This window comes from Botryllus schlosseri, chromosome 9 (genome assembly GCF_051294905.1).
Source record: "Botryllus schlosseri isolate E-star chromosome 9, Bs_hap1, whole genome shotgun sequence".
Classification (NCBI taxonomy): domain Eukaryota; kingdom Metazoa; phylum Chordata; class Ascidiacea; order Stolidobranchia; family Styelidae; genus Botryllus; species Botryllus schlosseri.
The window spans coordinates 22,309,557-22,330,422 of record NC_137244.1 but is presented as its reverse complement, the minus strand read 5'-3'; the positions used below and the strand labels follow the sequence as shown (position 1 = coordinate 22,330,422).

At 41.4% G+C, this 20,866-nt stretch overlaps 1 protein-coding gene across 1 annotated transcript; it reads right to left on the bottom strand.

The window, feature by feature from the left end:
- Positions 1 to 5,102: 5,102 nt before the first annotated feature.
- Positions 5,103 to 19,521, bottom strand: LOC145446473 (nose resistant to fluoxetine protein 6-like). The gene is made up of 13 exons (XM_080324769.1): positions 18,498 to 19,521; positions 16,249 to 16,394; positions 12,458 to 12,615; positions 11,678 to 11,799; positions 11,447 to 11,611; positions 11,152 to 11,338; positions 10,671 to 10,845; positions 10,531 to 10,610; positions 9,997 to 10,119; positions 9,482 to 9,722; positions 7,701 to 7,899; positions 7,482 to 7,640; positions 5,103 to 5,543 (listed from the first exon to the last, which is right to left on the bottom strand). Exons 1-13 carry the CDS (start codon positions 18,856 to 18,858, stop codon positions 5,176 to 5,178), a joined length of 2,484 nt encoding a protein of 827 aa, XP_080180895.1. The 5' UTR covers positions 18,859 to 19,521; the 3' UTR covers positions 5,103 to 5,175.
- Between the last annotated feature and the right edge of the window lie 1,345 nt (positions 19,522 to 20,866).

The window sequence follows — 20,866 nt, the reverse complement described above, 5'->3', positions numbered from 1 at the left end:
AATCGATACATTATTCGCTCATTTATCCACATATACAAGGAATATATCGTAGGCTTACCATATTTTGGAAATCTAAAAAGAGGAGACATTTTCAGAAATTTGAGACTTGCAAAACCGGACAAGAATTCTCCAAAACCGGTGAATTTTTCCCACTTTGTGATCGGTTGACTAAAAAAAAAAAAAGTCCTCTTTTCATCGTTTTTCTTTCCGCATTGCTTGGTGGATGACTAATAAAAAATAAAAAAAAGTCACTTCTGTGCTTGTTTACGGCATATCACTCGCAATTTGCTCTAAAACTTACCTAAATTTTCGAAAAAGAGGACAAAATCTCAAAAAAGGGCTTCCTCCGAGGACACTTTCAAAAAAGTAAAAAAAGAGGACAAATCCTCTTAAAAGAGGACGTATGGTAACCCTAAATATATCGTATTTAATGAATGTATTTTAACGATGGCAATGTCATTTCAAATCCAGCTCTCGCCGATAGTGACGAAGACAATGTGCATTTGTGAATAGCATTGTCATACAGGCGACGCCATGTCTGCCTCTATCTCAGTGGTTCTCAACCTGGGGGGCATCAAAGCATCCTAAGCGGGGTACGAAGAAGCGGTCAACTGAACATTTTTTTCGCTCTCCTCGCGATTTACCTCCAATTCACGCGTGTTTCTCTATATCTAGACTTAATTTTATATTATTTTATTCTCTCATAAACAGTCATAACCTTCCATGCCATCAAACAATCTGTTGGGGTTGTATTTTCTGATATGACGATAAGGGGGGCGCAAATTTTTTCACTATCATAAAGGGGGGCGTGTCTAAAACAAGGTTGGGAACAATCAACACCCGGTGCAATCCTTTAAGATTTCAAGGCGTTCGATAAGCCCGGTACCCAAGATATCAATTCATTAGGGTTGAGTAGGTGACGAGATAGCATCATAGTTCAACTGTGTGGCCGAGTTAATCTCGATATTGGATTTATGCGGACCGCAACCCGTTTTGAGTTGGAGACCCCTTGCATAAGCGGTGTCTTACAAAAGCCTAGAATTAAATAGTATATTCATATTGAAATGAACCCGAATATTTTCGTATCAGTGATACGATTGTTGATATACAATGTTCTTTCCAATTCTCTACTAGTTGCTGACGATTACTCCTGACGAGTGTCAGCCGAAAATATTCGGGTTCATTTCAATATGAATATACTATATAATTGTATATTGAAGTTCTGTACCTCCAAGAAGCTCTTCAAAAGCCTAGAAGTGTGCCATGCTACAAGTCGGCGGTTACGGAATAAAAAATAAGAAATACAAGCCTGGTGTAAATGACCATTGTATTCGACAAACACCATGATTGCCACTAACGACATTAGGGTTCAGTACATCGTAAATGCCGATAATGCAAGTTTTCTCGCTTCGACGAACTTACGCGTAAGCTCCACTCGCGCACGCTGCGCACATACGTATATAATAACATACAGTCACTAAGATGTGACGTAGGAAGCAAGTAGTGGGAATCTCGGCAGACTGGACCGCGGGCCACATTGTCATGTAAGACGGAAAACTGCCGCGGGCCGGACAAAATTCCTTCGCGGGCCATATGTTGCCCGCCCCTGCTCTAAAGGGCAGAGATAATAAAGTTGGATTAGCAATGAAGTCGATTATCGCGTTCGTTAGGATTTATCAACCCAGGATTAAGGAAACCGGTTGATCGCAGCGCATAAAGTTAGTGCTAATGTCATGATTTAACAAACGGGAACAAACTATAGATAACTAGTTTTCTATAGAAACTGCGTACATTGCGTACCATTCCTAAGCTCGAATATTTCCTATAATGACCGTGCCGGTTGTCTTCTAGGTAATATCTTCACTAAACAATCAACGAATTATGTACCCGCCATTGCAGAGCGATATCTATATTCTATAATCCGTTTCTAAGCTGTACCGTACGAATTGTACACGACTTCATTTCGCGATGATGATAATTCGACCTATTACAATGGCAGTATCGCTATCGGCAGGCTGCTCTTTCATTCAACAAATTGACAACTGACAGCCTATAACGCGTTTTCGCATTGTGATGCAACAGAACACTTGATTGAAAACTCGGGACACATCGACTAACCATCGCGCGTAACCTTTTCCAACTTTATGCGTCGCGATTTGCAGTATTTAATCACACAATTAGCATTCTTCCGGATTAGCCAACTTTATTATCTCCTCCTAAAATGCGTCCCGATTAGCAGTTTTCAATCACATGATTAGCATTCTCCTGGATCAGCTGACTTTATTATCTCCGCCCTTTCAGGTTCGTGTAAACGCGAACTTTTTTGGAAGGTCATGGCGTGTGAACGCGAACGTGAATCTCATGACGTCACATGATGTCATATCGCTAATTCCAACCCTATACATTTCAGTGAAGCTATAGCCTATATTAATGTACAGTGTACAGTACACTGTACAAGTGTACACGATACCTAGCGACGACTCGGTCCCAGGGCCGTAACAGCACTTCGCCAGGCCCCCCAAAAAACTTTGGTCTTGGGCCCCCCATAGGGTTATAGGCCGAACTTCTGGAGGCCTTCGCCCCCCAGACCCCCCATCCGGCGATACACTGTTTACCGCAATTTATCATATTCATTGGGACTTTGTTTAGTGAATCAGCTATTGTCGCCTAAGCGCGCGAAGCGCGGAAAATTTCTAGAATTCATGATTGAATCGGTCAGTATGATCGGGAATTGCATATATTGTTATCTATTTTTATCTTCTCTCTGCTCACGTAGTCAGATTTGCCGGTAGAGCTGAGTGAGGTGTGTTTGAAAAGGTAGGACCACTCAATAATAATTAAACATCTTCTCATGGCGTATACCCGTTGGCAGGAACGAAACAGTACCTCTTCAGGCCCCCAAAAACGTGGGTCTTGGGCTCCCATAGGGTGTAAAACGACCCCCCTCACGTTGTTCGCGTTTGTCACGAAATCATCTGCACTGTATTCAGTGTATTGTGAGGCAGCGCGAAGCGCGAAAATTTTCGATAATTTATGATAAAATCGGTCAATCAGATCGGCGATTGCATATATATTATGCTATTAATTTATTGTCCTCTCTACTCACGTAATTAGATTTACCGGTAGAGCTGAGTGAAGTGTCTTAAAAACGGGAGGGCCCGTAAATAATAATTAAACATCTTCGGGCGGGCGGACCCGTTGATATGACTTCGTTACATGCTGATGTTATTTCGTGACTTCCAGTATGCTATATCAAAAAATATAGAATCGCCCAAACGTAGGCTTCTAAACTAAGAGACGCACACGATTTCAAATTGTTATTTCTTCACTGGCATAAAATTGTTCCCAGCGGGATGGTATTTGTCTTGTGAGGTTCAGATTGCAAAGACAGGAACATTCGGCGCCAGTCATTTAGTCGCCTACGGACAATTGAACCTGTATGTGTTTTGTATATATAACGAAGTCTTCGATCAGCATAAGGGCATAGACCTTTTCGGCCAAGGTTTTCTCGCTGCCGATCGTTCTGGCACACTTCTAGGAGTCGCATGTTATATGGCCTAAAACTTGATTGTATGTCTTGGTGGGTCGTGGACGTGGTGATGGCTCAATACTCAATAATAAAGAGAAATGGCTACTTGAATTCGCGCCCGGCGCGAAAAAATTTTGAAAAAATTCCATAAATTTTCAAAAATATACTCTATGATTTATGCTAATTCACGAAATAATTTCGGGCCCCCTTCGAGCTCGGCCCCCTCCAATTGGGGGGTTTGGGGTGCGGCAGTTACGGTGCTGCTCGGGCCACATATAATGCCAATGCTGAAGTACATATTTACGTTATAAACGTCGCCAAATGTATCAACTGGGGCAAATAAATGATATAATAATTCGATAAAATTAATATCTTCCGTTGCCTTGCACACAATTTCGACTAGGACTTGCAAGGGATATAAGCTTACGTCTTAACGGTCTAGGCCAGACCGGACAATGTACTCGGCGTCTGAGTATTGATACGTTGAAATTGAGCAGAGTATAATACGGGTTTCTATAGTTGGCCTGTTCTTCTACTTTCACTGCGACCTGTGGATTTCCATAAATTTCTGGAGACTTCTTGGCAAATTGGTCCGGATTCTTGCTATGATGCTAACGCGTCAGCCGGAGAATCTGTTCTTATACATCTGGATGCGCGAAGTCAGGGAAATGTTTCCTTATAAATTTGCTCCGGTGACTTCAAATCGCTTAGGAGTTTGAATTCCTCTGCTGCATGCACCCATGATATACACAATCCGAACAGCTGGACGTATAGCAGTGCAAAATCTCGAATTTTCATAATATAATGTATACTCTTGCTCACTCTATAACTCGATCGCTTATAATTCTAGCAATCAGAAGAAAAATTGAGTTGCGATTCCGACACTCTGAAGTTACGGTGGTTAAAAGGACAGTACGTTTCCGTATTCCTAAAATTGGTTATCTTGTTTCGATAGCAGATTTATCCGTATTTCCAGGAAAATATGTCATTTTCACAGTAGGTTTTTCGTGGCCGCTCACTCATATTGAAAGCTATCATAGTTTTACAAGATAACGATCTACCGTTTGCTGCTCCATCGACGCCCTGATAAATTTATTATCGTTGAAATTGTAAACTCAAAAATTACGTCATATATCCATGAGCAGGCCTGGGGTGTCAAAGATACTGCCCGTGGGCCGCATCCAGTCCGCCAGACCATTTCATCCGGCTCGCGGAGCAATTCTGAGTAGAATGAAACATGCTGATATTATTCAGCACATTTTAAAGAAATGTTGAGATTTTTTGTAGGAAATACTTCCAGAAAATAATCCCACAAGACAGTAACTGTCGAGTAACTGGTTTCACTCCAGTTACCATTCTGAACAAGTCGGTAACATTGTAACCCAATTTCGAGAAGCCAATAAGTCCACACTAAGTTCAGTGCTTTATGGAAAATTAGACCAAAAACATATTTATTCACAGAAGCTCTTTTCAGATTTCCGAAATATGGTAATCCTAGGTTACACTGCCAGCTGCAATCGTATCTCAGAAATACTCGTACACGCAAAAGTCTCGTCTGAGTACAAAGGCCATCTGTCACTTCAATCACGGGTTATATTTATGTATTCGATTGTAACCAGACAGGCGATGGCATTCCAAAGTATATCCTAGAATGCAGTAGTGGATTTCGATCCAGCTGAATCTTTGATCTCTTCGTCATCGTTGGTGGCGGCATGGTTATCATAACTCATGGCCGCCTCCTCTGCTTTTGCATAAGCAGTCGAAGAAACTTCGAAGTCCTTTTCATGAGGAGTAGACATTTCCACGGTCGTCCCCAGAGTAGGAACGTCCGCTCTCAGTTTTGAATGCAACGAACTCGTCAATTTGGACTTTGTTTCCAAATTTATATTGAATATTGAGTACCATGGCTTCTTGCCTTTTGGTGTGTAGAATAGAATCTTCTGCAAACCACCCATGGGGGCTTCTACGAGCATTGATAAGACGTATGCGGCCGCATAAGACAACACCAAGCCAGCTGAAATGGTACAATCTTACAGGGCCGGCTATGGTATGGAACAAAATTTCGGTATAGAGAGTATGAAAATGTGCAAGTATGGTATGGTATGGAAAAATATACTTTGGCAGTTTTTCCAGAACCATGACAGTAATCCAACTTTTTATTTGTTAAATCGATTGCATATACATAACTCAGAAAATCATTCACTAACAGGTCTATGTTCATATTTCAAATCATGTGTATCAAACGAAGCCCGAAGGGAGAGTGTTCCGCACATTGCAATATCTGCAATTGCAATAATGAGACTCAGACTTACCCACCCCGCGGTCGCCATATTTTTAAAGACAAAAAAGTTGTGCCTCTCGTACATGAAGGGGAATAACGAATTGATGATAATAATTATTCCAATCTGAATATGATAAAAACAAATGATATTCGAGCACTGTCACGTTACAGCGTTACAGCTTAAATTTCGCTCATCCACTCCGTAAACAGCTCAAAGTAGTTTCGTAGACTCTATGAATGTAACAGTTACTTGAATATCTATATCAAGTTGTTGAACTTGGAAGTCATTTCCTGTGCCTTGCTCGGATGATCATCACGTTATATCTATTTGACATTTAAGCATCATTGTAATTCTGAAATATGTAGCTTGTCTTGGAGCGGCGTTTCGCCATGCCGGCCTCCAACACGCATTGCAACTTCATAAAATCTGGTTCTCTCTGATAAAAGAATCGACGCCCTGATTTTGGTTAATGAAGGTAATGCAGTGGTTCCCAACCGGTGGGGAATTCAATGGTTTCAGGTGGGGAATAGACGAATTTATTAAAAATTATTATACAGGACAGTCTACACTACATATTTACGGAGACACATGCGCGATTACCGTTACCAGTTAACTGCTCTGGAATACATGTAGGGTATCGATAAATTTTAAATTTTAAGTGTCCTCGGAGGACGCCTAAATGTCCACTTTTTGGGATTTTGTCCTTTTTTTTCTCTGAAAAGGAATTCTATGCCACGAAAAATCCAACTCCGACGCGGCAAACGTCATAGTTTCGTAAAAAATCGGGAGCCGAGTCAAAGCGATGACCTTTATTTTAGTCAACACAATACAATCGGTCGAAAAATTTTTCAAAATCACTAGTTCTCTTGACACTTTCAGAATTTATAAAAATTGTTCTCTTTTTAGGATCCCAAAATATGCTAACCCTATTTTAAAGGGTATATAGGAGTTTTGGGTAGTGGGGAAATAAGACTCGGAAAAAATATAAAGTGGGGGATGAAGACAAAAAGGTTGGGAACCACTGAGCTAATGAGTATGACCCATCGTTGCGAAATCCCTAATGATTGCAGCGGTGTAAAATTTTAATGAGACAATACCGTTGTTTTATATAATTTTGTAGATGAAATCCCCACATTGCTACCAACAGTGCGTTGCCACACTAGTTTTACATGCCATGAGCTATAGTGCAGTGATGCCCAATTAGTCCCTATATATTTTACGTTCCGTCTTCGATGACTAGGCAACGTGCATTGCTGACATATGACACAAAGAAATTAGGGATGGAATTGGTCCATCAGGGCTGTCAAAATAGATGATTTCATCCAAAACAATCGGAACAAAAACTCCGGAAAATTTCCACGCATCAAAAATTGAATATTATCTGAGACGACTGAGAGGTTGGGCAACTGCGAAAGTAAGGAAAAAGTATCAAATATGGCCTGGAAGAATGTCGATGGGGTCTGGAAAATTGTAAGTATAGTATGGAACGACTGAGGCGGGTATAGAGTGTGGAAATTTCCAATGCCATACCATACCATGCCCTGCAACTTTGACGGACTTGTGCCGTTATTGGCGGTTTAGCATACAATAATTGGCGTTTCAGATTCCCGAAAACGCTATACGTTGCTTATTATAATTCTAACGCATGTTTTCGTGACTATAGCACTTACCTATATAGTAGTATATGTACGTGTTGACCCGAAAATGTGGTTCTGTTTCTACAGCTGTGTACATATAAAACAATACAAGAGGATGCACCAAGTATGCGCAAAATGTCAACCGACTTAACGGGATGAAAACCTTCCAACTTAAAATTGCGTTGATCGGACCTAAATGAAAAATAGGAGTGACGGATGAAGTTTCACGAAATCGCAATGTTATTTCTTTACCTCCATAGCCGAAGGTACAGCCAAGGGTCAACCACATGAGGCAAAGAGCCCATAATGGACGTTTTAGAGCTTCGTAAAATGCGGACAACTCGACGCTTGGAAAGTCATTCACGTCGACAGCCTTGACATCACCCCACCATCCGTATATCAGAGCTAGGCCAACAGCGAATGCTGCTATCCACATTTCCATGACATAAACCTGCATATATACGATATACATATGTCATAAGTTCATCAATCGACATCGCATGGAAACAATAAGTGACCGTGAAATGCAAATCGCGTTGCAGTATAGCAGGAATATCAAACAGAAATTTAAGATAAACTAAGCCGTTAATATCTTATCAATGGCAGTATTATAGTAGGCTTTCTAATAGTAGTACTACTGGCGGTAGAGTTAACCATGACCGATACAACTGCAAATCATACTTAGATCCACATAAATAATACTGGTTGCGACTAAGGGGCCCATATGCCAGCCGAAATCCAGCAACAGTTCTATTTGAATTTTACCGGTACGTTGTTATAAAACCATGATTGGACGCGTCTCGTTGGCACCAAACGCACTCTTATTAATCGCCATGCTACTATGTGAATAAGACGGGGGCGTGAACAGAAAAGAAAAACTTGCTTAGGGTTTCAATTATTTTTGTAACATCACTTGGCGCCATGTGCTTGTGCGCAGAAGGAACCTTTCATAAAAGTTCGTTTACGCACGATCCCGAACCCGTGTAGGGCTCGCATCATCCCGAATAGCATTACCTTGAACGGGTCGTAAGCATAATGAATTGCAATTGGGGTTGCATTTCAAACAAATGGTTGTTTAAAACACTTGGTTTAAAGCATGTTTTGAACAGTGTTCTAAGTTGTATAATTATGCCATAATTGTCTAAATACTTTTCAAAAAACATGCTGTATCAGCCTATTGACGATTACCATCTGATATAGGATAGCCGACGTATACGATGTGGGATGGTTGGAACTCTCTAAATAGTCGGCTCAACACTTCAACAGCTATACTACGTAGATATAGATGATAATCGGTCCAGAATGAATGTTCTGATGATGATGACAGCCGACCGTAAAAATGCTGCATGACGATGTAGTCTTGGTTATAGATATTGTTGGTCCGTATATGACAGGGGTTGGAAGCCTATTTCGCCAAAGGAACTATATTTACCTATTTACCCTATATTTTCAATCGTCAATGTCAATCCAATATGTGACTTGAAAATCACAAAAAATAAAAAAATAAAAAACATGTTTTTATTAAAGGCCGTGTTTTAAACATGTTTGTTTTGAATTGATTTTTATTTTAAAAGCAACCCTAATTATATTTTTGATCTGAACAAGTCACACACAATGTACAATGCCATAAGACACAATGCGATGTCATGAACAGATAGGAGGATGTAGAACGACACGCATCAGTAGCGATCCTTTACTCTAACATCCACCTCGGCCTAGAGTGCCCGATGTCACAGTTCTTTTTCGATGTTGATCTCTTTGAAGCCGCGGCCCTTCCAACTAGTTCTTATCCATTCATTGTGAGTGCTTTCTTTCGTCGGGTCTTTTTCTGGGCTTTTTTGTCGCCGTAAGAACGGCAACGGCAGGGGAAGACGAGCCCAGATAAACCTCCGACGGGAATCGAACGCGGTTCGTCTGCGTGTTGGGCGCTTATCGTAACCACTACATCTATCTCCCCCGCGTAAGAAGGAAAGAAGAAGGAAAGAAGAAAGAAGAAGGAAAGAAGAAGTAAGTATAGGTAAATACCGGCCTACCAATTTTATCCTGAACTTTTTATTCGTCGCGTACAAGATGTAACCCGCCATCATTCCAATCATGTAAGCCCCTATACGACACCACGGTCTAGCGTATATATCTGAGAAGAACGCAGTTCCTCCTTCATCGTCTGCGGTTGGTGTGGTGGTGCTGACTTCCAACTCGTCGTATGTTGCTGCTGGGAGACCTTCACCCAGAGCTGCTAGTATGGGTTTCGGTTTGTAAATGTACAAGAATGCTCTGTAGCGGAAGAAATTTTTTATTTGGCATGGTAAAAAGATTCAAAAATATACTATTTTGTATATCGGATATAATGGTTATATTTCTTGATATTATAGTCTAAAAATTGACGATAAAGATACGAAGATCTTTAACATTGCAGCTGTAGCTTATATATTGGACATTAATTGTGAACGACTCGTGTACGTACACTGAAAAAAGAGTAAATCAGTTTTATGATATATTGCTAATTACTAATTAAGAACCTCTGATGATATTCAATTTAATTGCATACCTTGCAAGAACACTATAAAATATCACATCCGGGTATATGTCATAGTGAGACGCCAAACTTCCCGTGATAATGATGCATCCTGCGAGGACAGATCCTACCGCTACAAAACCTGCGAATCGATGTCTGAAAAGGACATAACACGTGAAGGAAAATAGGAAAGGTATATTCCTAACCAACTACAAACTAAGACCCGTGTGTATATACGTTGGCAAATACAACATTACAATTCGGAGATCATCTACACATAAAATGCGATTACAGTGATTTTAATATAAAAGCTGAAATTTAGCAATCAATACGTTCGGGCGGAGGGTGGAATCCGGTCGTGTACTGAACATAAATAGTGCCCGGGCCCGGCCACATTCGACATCCCAAGATGAGCGGTCATTCGGAGCGATTTAACCTCGAAATATTTCTAAAGTGGTGTCCGCATATGAAACGAGCCCCGAAAAAACCGGCGTTCATCTCTGTATACCCGCACTCACGTTTCCGGTAAAATTTGATTTTTTGGAAAATAAAATGATGGCTACTTACTTGTAAAGTAGATAGATAAAGACTGGTGATATCACGAAAAATTGCCAGTCATTGGCCAGATACCACACCCATGATATGCACTGAAACCAGATCATTGCATAGATGTCACGTTTTATCCGTGACATTCTTAATGGACTTACCCCGTCGGAGAAACTCTTTGGATATAAGTTGTTGATATACAATAGGTTCGGCCACCAGTATTGCTCGCACTGCTTCGCGAGACCTGCATTTCTCATTTCGTAAATTGGCTCCTCTGCGATTCTCATATATAAAGTGCTAGTAAAGAGCATCACTACGACCAATGTCGGAGTCAATCTGAAACAGAGTGGATGCAGATGTTATTTCACAGATACGTTGATGTTGCTTCAGCGAGCGGATTGCGGAGTCAAATTGAACGTTCTTCTAAGAATTGCTGACAGAACCAGAATTTGTAATAGGCTACGTTTAAGCATTGCGTATATCGTAAGGCTTCTATAAAATCTTAAAATTCAAGTGTATCTGAGCAAATGCAACATCTGTGGCAAGTATAGCCTGCTAAGCAAGTCATTTGTTATGAAATAATTGTATGAATTCATTTCAAATGCTGCGTATACGCACGCAGTGTCGAAGTGCACAACTCACCTCAGATATCTGTGTAGAAACATGATTGGAATATTCAATGAACCGCTTCGTCGCATTTCCCTCATCGCCAAGTAGGTCACAAGAAGCCCGCTAAGAAAGAAGAACGAATCTACGGAGAACGTCCCGTTGACGATCACCATCGCACCGAAATGTGTGATGTAAAAATTCAATACATCCAGCACATTGTCTAGAAAAACAAAGGAATGAGACTTGAGAACGTGCTGATGTGCACACCAGAGATAATGGATACTCAAATATTATTCCAAAACATGAGAGCAAATAATCCGATACTCACCAAGTGTTGTTAGTGGAAAGTAGGCCGCATGTCCCAGTATGACCCATGCCATGCTCAAGAATCGTATCCCGTCCAAAACTTCAATAGTACTTTCTTTTCTATCAGTGTTGAACAGGGTTTTCGTGTTTTTGATCAATGAGAAGCACAGCAAGAGATATGCAGGCACTGCAGAACGACAATACAAATTATCATGGGAGATTTTTACGACGTTTTAAGCATGTAAAATATTACCACTTCGCTTTCTTTTCTCGTGAGCTGTATTCTCCCCCTCGTAGTATAAGTCCATGCAGATAAATATAGTCTCACATATTGTTCCCACTAGTACGAAGAATGTAAGTATAGAGAGCACGCTTCTGCATTGAAAGAGTTATATGGTTAAATATATTACGGTGTTATAGATGTAAAATATCATTTATACCAATTGGGACATTCCCTGCCTATCATAGATGATATGGATAGGATATGGGTCCGGGCAGTATTTTATTTGCTATAAAAAAGTTGGGATGGGATTCCGCTATTTTCGGATTATCTTCCTGACTTTTTGGTACAGATACAGATGCAAGTTACAGATGTGCGTATGCGTATAGCGATATCAAGATTGGGAAATTTCACAAATTAGAGCGGTCGGATTCATACTACGTCTTTCATGTCGAATCGGACCTACAATCCAAATTTAAAGAAATTACTGGTCTGAGACGCAGATCTATCATCGCACTCTTCTGTAGGGATGTGGGGAATGATCGTTAATATCATCGTTGTCTCTACTGGTTCTTTCTTTGGTGAATATCAAATATGATGTGATGCGTGTCATATGGAAAATTTATCAAACCTGTAAATTGGATAACTGAGACGCATTTCAATCGAGTCTGTTGCTTAATGGGGATCTCGTATAATACGGTAGTTTCAACTCCACTTCCATGTCTATTGTCTACAGATTGTCATACCAGGTAAAGTAATTTGAACCCTATATCTCAGCAAATGTCAAATATAATATCATAATCTACTTCCTACATTGCTGCGATATCAGCCTTTGAATATGGTTTCTCGCCTGCGCAAAATGGCGTAGCATACGACCCGTCGTCAATAACAAGTTCTAGATATGATGCAACGTCGTTCTCGTCGCAAATTTCCGGAAAGCACGTTCCGAGATATAATCCATCAGTCGTGTTCTAAAAACATATATTCGTTATATTCAATATTCGTTATAACAGAAGCTGACACAAACGCATCAACTCCCACATAAACAATCGGTATAGTGCAGTGGTTCCCAACGTGGGCGATTTCGCCCCCAGGGGGCGGTTTAGCGGTCTAGGGGGGCGAAAATAACGAAGGGGCGATAGGGTGGCGAAAACGGACGAAGGGGGCGATAGGGGACGAAAACAACGAAAGGGGCGATAGGGGGGCGATGGCGCGTTAAAGCGGCTATATTGAAGTCGGGACCGTAACTACCGCACCCCAAACCCCCCAATTGGGGGTGAGGGGCCCGAAATCGAAGGAAGCCCAAAATTATTTCGTGAAGTAACATGAATGATAGAGTAATTTTTTTAAAATCCATGCGACTTTTTCAAAAATTTTTCGTGCTTCGCGCGATTTAATATTTTCATGTATCTTGATGTTGGGGTCCGCGTCACCCAACAAAAATACGCATGATTTATGGAAATAGGAGGCTTCGGCGTCGGCCATTACTGCGCCACGACGCACCAAGACATATGAAGTTAGAGGCCATGCAACATGCGACTCCGAGAAGTGTGCCAGAACGATGAGCAGCGAGAAGACCTTGGCCGAAAAGGAATGCCCTTATGCTGACCGAAAACTTCGATATATGTACAATGTACATATATGTTAACTGTCCATAGGCGTCACAATGGCTGGCGTCGAATGTTCCTGTCCTGGCGACCTTAACCCTACAGGACAAATGCCATCCCGCAAGGAAAAAATTATTTGCCATTAAAGAAATACCAAAATGAAATCATGAGCGTCTTTTAGTTTGGTAAGTTTTGACGATTTCCATATCTTCTGATATAGCAGATATAGGAGCTCACGAAATAGCATCATGTAAAGAAGTCAATATAACAACGATTCCGCCCGAAGATGTTTAATTATTATTTAGGGGTCCTACCTTTTCCAACATACCACATCGGCCATATTGACCGATTCAAGCATGAATTATATAAATTTGTCGCGCATCGCGCGTTTACACGAAATACGGTGACTCACCAAACAATACATGAAATAGGGTATAGCTGATATGTAGCGACAAAAAGCCCACTGGCTGAGGGGGGTCTGGGGTTTGGTATCACCCTATTGGGCCAAAGTCCAACATTTTTTTTCGGGAGGTGAGGGCTGACGAAGTGCTGTTTTTCGGTTCCCAATATTTGGGGGGCGATGATCGGTGTGGAGCTTCAAAAGGGGGCGATGAGTCGAAAAAGGTTGGGAACCACTGGTATAGTGCGAGCACATGAAAGGTTCGAACTTATACGAACTCGATACTTATATTATAGAGATATACAGGATCAGGATTTTGGATTCAGGACAGGAATCCGGCGGGATTTTCTGAAACAGGATTGGATCCAGATTCATATTTCTCGGATCCGGATCAGGACAGGATTTTAAATTTCTGGTTTATGAATGTGACTTTCTGTTTTGAGTGTACTTGGACTCGGCTAGTTTTTGGATTGCACTACAACTTCGAAGAATCCGTGATACCAAATTCCAATGTATTGTCAGGGTATAATTTGGAAAATAGCGACTGGGCATTGCTGGATGCGCTCAACTTTGAGCAGGGTTTTCGGTATTGGATCAGGATTCCATTTTATCGAATAGGATTGGATCCGAATCCCCACAAACTATGATGCGTACTTTCAATATGTTGGGGTTACCATACTTTGGAAACCGGAATGGAGGATACTTTTCCAAGATAAATAAATAAAAGCCATCACTATGATTCGACTCCCGAATGACCCGCTCGAACGTCCGCATTACCTATTTCGCGTCACTAATGCGCAGGGGATCGACAAATTCTATGGTCCTACTCCAATCCTGTTTTTTAAAGCTCTAGTCCACGGGTGGGCAGACTTTTGACCTCGCGGGCCGCATTCAACATCTGAATCCATTCGCGGGCCGCACTATATAAAATTGGGATTATAAACCAAAACACAATATTGGTATTTGATTATATAGCGAGGACATGGAGATATTATATATGCTTAAAACAAACCTAACATTGCTTTGATGATATCGTACACGCGTCAGAAACAGTGGCGAGATTTCATAGGCTGGTCAACCAATTTGTCAAAACTATAGAGATGAAAGTCGGTTGTCCCGATTCTTGGAACAGGCTTGAAATTTAAATCTGTGAGCAGCGATCTGTTCATACATTTACTAATTCCACTTTTGGTTCAGTTCCAGGACACACACTGCTGACAGCTACTATTTGTAGCTAGGCTACTATTTGTAGATGAAATATTAATACCCTAATTATACGCATACAGAGAACGAATATACCTAAGACACGCGCGAATCGTTTTTATAAGCACTTCAATGAAATAATTAAAACTGGAGTGGCCAATCTGAAATCACACTCGTGATCCGAATCATATCAATCTCGTTTAGGATTTCTGTGATGTTAAGCACTTAAAACCTTTCAAACTGCGTGAACCTTCAGATCGGGCTGTCGCGCTAGAAATTGAACATTACAATAATAAAGGATGTATTTACCTTAGAACAGTTGATCTCGAACTTTTAAAGACCCCCCCCCCCCTTATGACGGTGCAAAATTTCGCGACCCGCCCCTTATCGTCATATCACAAAAAGCAACCAGGTTGCTAACAAACCTAACGGATAGTTTGATGGCATGAATGTGGATGAGAGATTTTTTAAATATGAAATTCAGACTAAATACAGAGCAATAATTATGAATTTGATGTAAATCGCACCAAGCGAAAAAAAATCTCAGTTGAGTTCAGCTTCGCACCCTTTCAGATGTTGTAACGCACCCAAGGAACCCCAGTTTGATAATCACTGCCTTAGAATTATGATGGTGAAATATACTAACAAAAAGTTTAATCAAGTCCCTGCATTAATTTGATTTTAGTATGTATTTTATCAATATTTTTAATAAGTTACTTTGGACTCTCGCGGGCCGCACAGAACTGTGTTGCGAGCCGCATGCGGCCCGCGGGCCGTAGTTTTACCATCCCTGCTCTAGTCCGACTCCTAGGCCGGATTCTATAAACGACCGTGATCCAGCCCGGAAAACTCCGATAATAATAATTATCTACTCACCGGATGGTATTGAATAGTGATTGGAGAGGAAATTTAAAACTCACAGATCAAACCCAACCCTTATCTGAAGTGATTATGCAAACTTGGACTTAATAGGTGCGGGGCCTACGATAAGTTATCGTAGGCCCCGACAGGTGGTTCATTTCCATGAGCGTTTATCTTTAACTATTGATTCAAGGGTGAAAGAGGGTAAGGCTGTCCTAATCTTAGTAAAAAGTACTGATGCGGCTCCGATCCGACTCCGACCGTATCACATAAAGTACTGATCCGGCTCGGGCCAAAAATGAGAAAATCCGGTCCATGCTCCGCCCAACCCTACGCAGACGTCCTGTTGTGAACACGACCGTCCATATATTAAGTCAATTGATGACGCATGTACTATGCAGATTCACACCATTGTACTCGATGCAGCTCAGTGGACTGGACAAGGTTAGACGCATAACGTTGTCACGGCCTATACACGAAGGCTAACTAATATAACTAGAGGACATAGGCTAGCACTGTCACTAAAAATCCACCCGAGTCTCTCCGAGCACTGCAAGGCACATTCTTGTCACTATGTTCCCCGTCGCGTCGGTTTGTCCTTTGCATTCATAATATTTCCCCAACCACAAATAATCGCCCCGTAACAGCCCACTTCCTTGGCGACCAGTTGAATCCTCGACTGTGAAGTAATACATTATTATGTGAATGGTTGTATAGACACAATTTGACCAATCGAGGATAAGCATGCGGCCACCCAATTAGTATGGGATGCGGCGTTTCATACGGTGGAATGACTCGTCGCCAAGATATCGTAAAGATTCAAGCAGTCAAGCACCATTATAGTGTTTCTATAACTTTGACGCATTACGAAAAGAGGCGATATCGTAGCAATTCATTGTCAGTCGATTTAATATGATGTAGGACGTGGGTGGGGAGGATAGGGTAGCAAAACATTCCCAAGTGATGCAGGCGCGTGGCCAGGGGGTTTCGGGGGTCGCAACCCCCTCTCATTTTAAAACGCGAAACCTCCTCCTTAAACGCGAAATCCCGTCCTTTTGAAATGACGGTTCTGACCCTAATACTTGGCTGCAATGCAATAAGTCGCATGATTATCAGTGTTGGGCGCGGCCAATTTGCGAGAGGGGTGTTGCCAATTAGCGAGATTCGTCTGCACAGTGCACACATTACACAATGTAACGCGACGCGATCTCCAGCTGAGATGATTGCGAAATTAGGTCATTGATTGCCGCGCGCTGGCCAATCGTTGCTGGCCCGATTTGTTGCGTCTCCAACAAGCCTAGTTCCGCTGGGCTGAATACTCGCATCTGCAATAGGCCCGGTGCGCACTACACCATCGATGGCTAACACATACACAATCGCATCTGCATTGACCTGGTGCTCACGATATCATCGCTGGCCTACACAATCGCATCTGCAATAGGCCTATTAGTGCGAATGATAGCATCGCTGGCCTAACTACCGCGTCTCTGACCTATAGCAGTGTAGCATACTTTGGCTCCTATCTCCCGATGGCTGGGAAACAATGCCGTTAAGTATATGCTGATTAGCGATTGAGATTAAAGAGTGACATTCGAAAACTGAATGACATCGAATCTCCGCTAACATGTACGACGCGTGCGCCGTGCACGTTCGTGCATACGCGTAATTGATTTCCGCTAATACTCGAACATAACCACCAGAAGATGTGTGTCAAGGCTTGAGTTATAAAGGAGGAAAGGTTTGAGATCGGTGTCATTATAGCACATATTCCATAAAAACTCGCATATTTTGACTTGTGCAAATCGTCGCCGTGGCTATAGCGTATACGTATGACGCGTTGATAAGCGCATGTATTTAACGGTTCACAACAGATAAGGGACTCGTTAATTAACAGCACTTACGCGTATAACCAATCATCAACACGGGGACATGGTATAATCGTCATTTACGCATGTACTTACTTAACGCTAATGAATTGATGCTATATTAGTAAATTCGAAAAAAATTGAAATCCCTTATGTTTCGGCTGGCTAGTGGCTATGCGCCTGAAGTGATGTTCTTTAATTGTAAATACACTTCATCGTAAATAGCCTACAGTCCACCCAAAAGTTTCATTTAATTTCATTTAGTGATAGATTACCTTGCTCTAGGTACATGCAACTTCTCCAGCCGTCAGGCCGGATAAGGATAAACGAAGGAGGCTCTTTGCTGGGTCGGATCACTGCCGGGGCAATTTTTCAGTTGTGGCGTCACGCTACCGTAGAATTGTGAAGTAGTGAACAAGTATACGTCACAATGCTCTAACCACGGAACGAAACTGGCCGTTGGTATGTTGTCGGAGCCGCGCCTCGCGCGTAGATTAGCATTGCATTGATCGGGCATAACTACATCGAGGTATAAGCGCTTATTTGGTCAGTAGGCCCTAATCAAGATATTCAGCCCTGTTATTTGCTTATACTCTAGTAGGTATTATATAATAATTATTTTTCCGCAGTGGAGTATATCCGATTCTTTTCTGTTAGATTCAGCGTCCTTATAGCGACCATATTCTGTGAGTCTAAGCCATCAATATTTTGTCTAGTAAAAGGCGGCCGCTCAAGCTACTTGTAATGTCAAATGGGTGGACTATTTCGGTCGCCCCACGGGACTTAACTCGTGTTCGAGAACAAACAAACATGTTTTTGAGAAGCATGTGCGTGACTGCGTCACCGACATTCCACGCGCCGCGCACTCAATATTGAGTCTAATCGCCATAATCTCCAATTTGGAGTAGGCTAATTACCGAATCTTGCGTAAGCTTCATTGGCAGCTGCATCGATCGTTATCTTCGAAATTTGCGACAGGCACTGTCTTGATACGGCGTAGTTGCTGCTTTCTTCTAATTTCATTGCGATCTGCGGATCTCGATAAATTTCTGAAGACTTCTTGGCGAAATGGTCTCGTCTCTTGTTATGATGCCAACGAATCATTCGTAGGATGTGTTCTTTTACTTCTGGAGGAGTGAAGTCTGGGATGTTTTTCTTTAAAAATTGTTCCTGCGACTTCAGATCACTAAGGAATTTGAATTCCTCTACTCCATCCGCCCGTGATGTACACAATCCGAACAGCGGGGTGTATAACAGTGCAAAAATTTGAATTCGCATATTATATTAGAGGTATGGCGCGCTTATCATTCTAGCAATCAGAGGAAGAAAATTGCGTCACGTAGCCTACCTGTAATCACAGCGGCTACAAAATCTGTATTCGTATTCCTAAAATAACTATCCTGTTTCGGTAGTAGAGACGTATTTATGGAAAACTATTTTTGTTCTAAGGCAGTTTTTTCCCATCATCGCTCACTCTTGTGAAGGCTATCATATGTTTCTCCAATTTTAAGCCCTACCTTTCGCTGCCCCATCGACGCCCTTATAAATTTATTATCGTTGAAAATGTAAACTCAAAAATCACGCCATATATCCATGAGTATATAGGCCTATATGCATGATAATCTTCGAGAGGTAAACATTTGACTAACTCTGTAACCTTTGTTTTATTGGGATGTAATGAGTTATATTGTCGATACAAAGCTTGATTACACAATATGGTGTAACAAGTCATACGTGCTTGCCATTCCAACTTATTTCACGTGTGTTTGGGTGTGAAGTTAATGCATGCGGACGAGCAAGTTTGCGATGCTGAAAATGTGCAGGATCAATAAATAAGTCCGAACAGGCCAACATTATATATTTCATCGGAATATTCAGGGACATATATGCTGCATTCATACACTACAATTGAAAAAGTGCGCTGTCATTGACACCACATCCAGCTGTGTGAGGTGTTCCAACCGGTCAATATAACTATACGCAAAAGGTGACAAGCATACTGCATGGATGCCACACTCCCGAGACTCGGGTATTAGAACAATGGTTATTAACCTTTACCAGCCAGGCTAACCCTCACGCTAAACTAGGCTACATTATACAAGCCTTCGGCGAACCCCAAATTTGCGCCAGATCACAAAAACTAAAATTTACCATAATATTACTCATCTAATACATTACTGTATGCGCATAAAATGAACCGTGCATCAATAACAGTGTTAAAAGAACAAAACCATTAAACATGATTCTCACAAAACACAAAAAGGTTATAATTAGGGCAAGTTTTTGCAACTTTTGCAACTTTTTTTTAAAGCTTCCGGCAGCTTCCTAAATACTCGAAAGTTATGTAGAATGCTGTTTAAGCTGTTTGAAGGAATCTTATGGTGCAACGTTTTGCAACTTTTGTGCATTTTTTTCATGAAAGTTTATTCGATTTTTCATGCAACTAACTGACTGGAAATATTTGGTAGTATATTTAAATAGATCGGTCACTGTTTTTTTGAGAATTGTGGTGAAATACACGGTCAAATTCGACTGAAATACCGTAAATCAGCACTGAAGTGACGCTCTAACGGGTATTTGTGGAGCTGAGCCGGAAAGTTGGCCTTTTATTTTAGTCAACCGACCAAAATGTGCTCTTTTAATGCATCTTTTGTGGAAAAATGAATGCAACTTTAACTGCAACAAAAACTTGCCCTATTTGGAATAGTTCAGTTCAGTTTGACTTCCTAATTGTTCTAATTGTGTGTTTGACCTCTGTTTGACCCATGAGATTGGCTCAGCGTGCCCCTGGGGTTCGTTTGTACCACCGTTAAGACCAGTGGTTCCCAACCTTTTTCGGTGTGAGGGCCAAATTTAGAATTCAGAGTACGGTCGGGGCCGCACGAATACTAGGGCAATAAAACGGACCCAAATAGTTATCAAAATATGAAAATTGGCATTGTTCCGATCAATCGCTCGACGCCATTAGCGATTGTTATGGTCATTGTGTTGCCGCGCTCCCATTGTTCAGAAAAATCGACCTTTGATGGCTATTTCGGAGTAGTTTTACTGCCCTGGCGAGATTCAAAACTGTACACTGTTTACCGCTACTTATCTGCTGCATTGGGTGTCCGTTGAGTGAATCAGCTTTTCTCGCCTAAACGCGCGAAGTGCGAGAAATTTCTTCACTTTATGACTGAATCGGTCAATATATGATCGCGAATTGCATATATTGCTATCAATTTTCATCCTGTCTCTGTTCACGAAATCTGATTTACTGGTAGAGCTGACTGAGGTATGTTTGAAA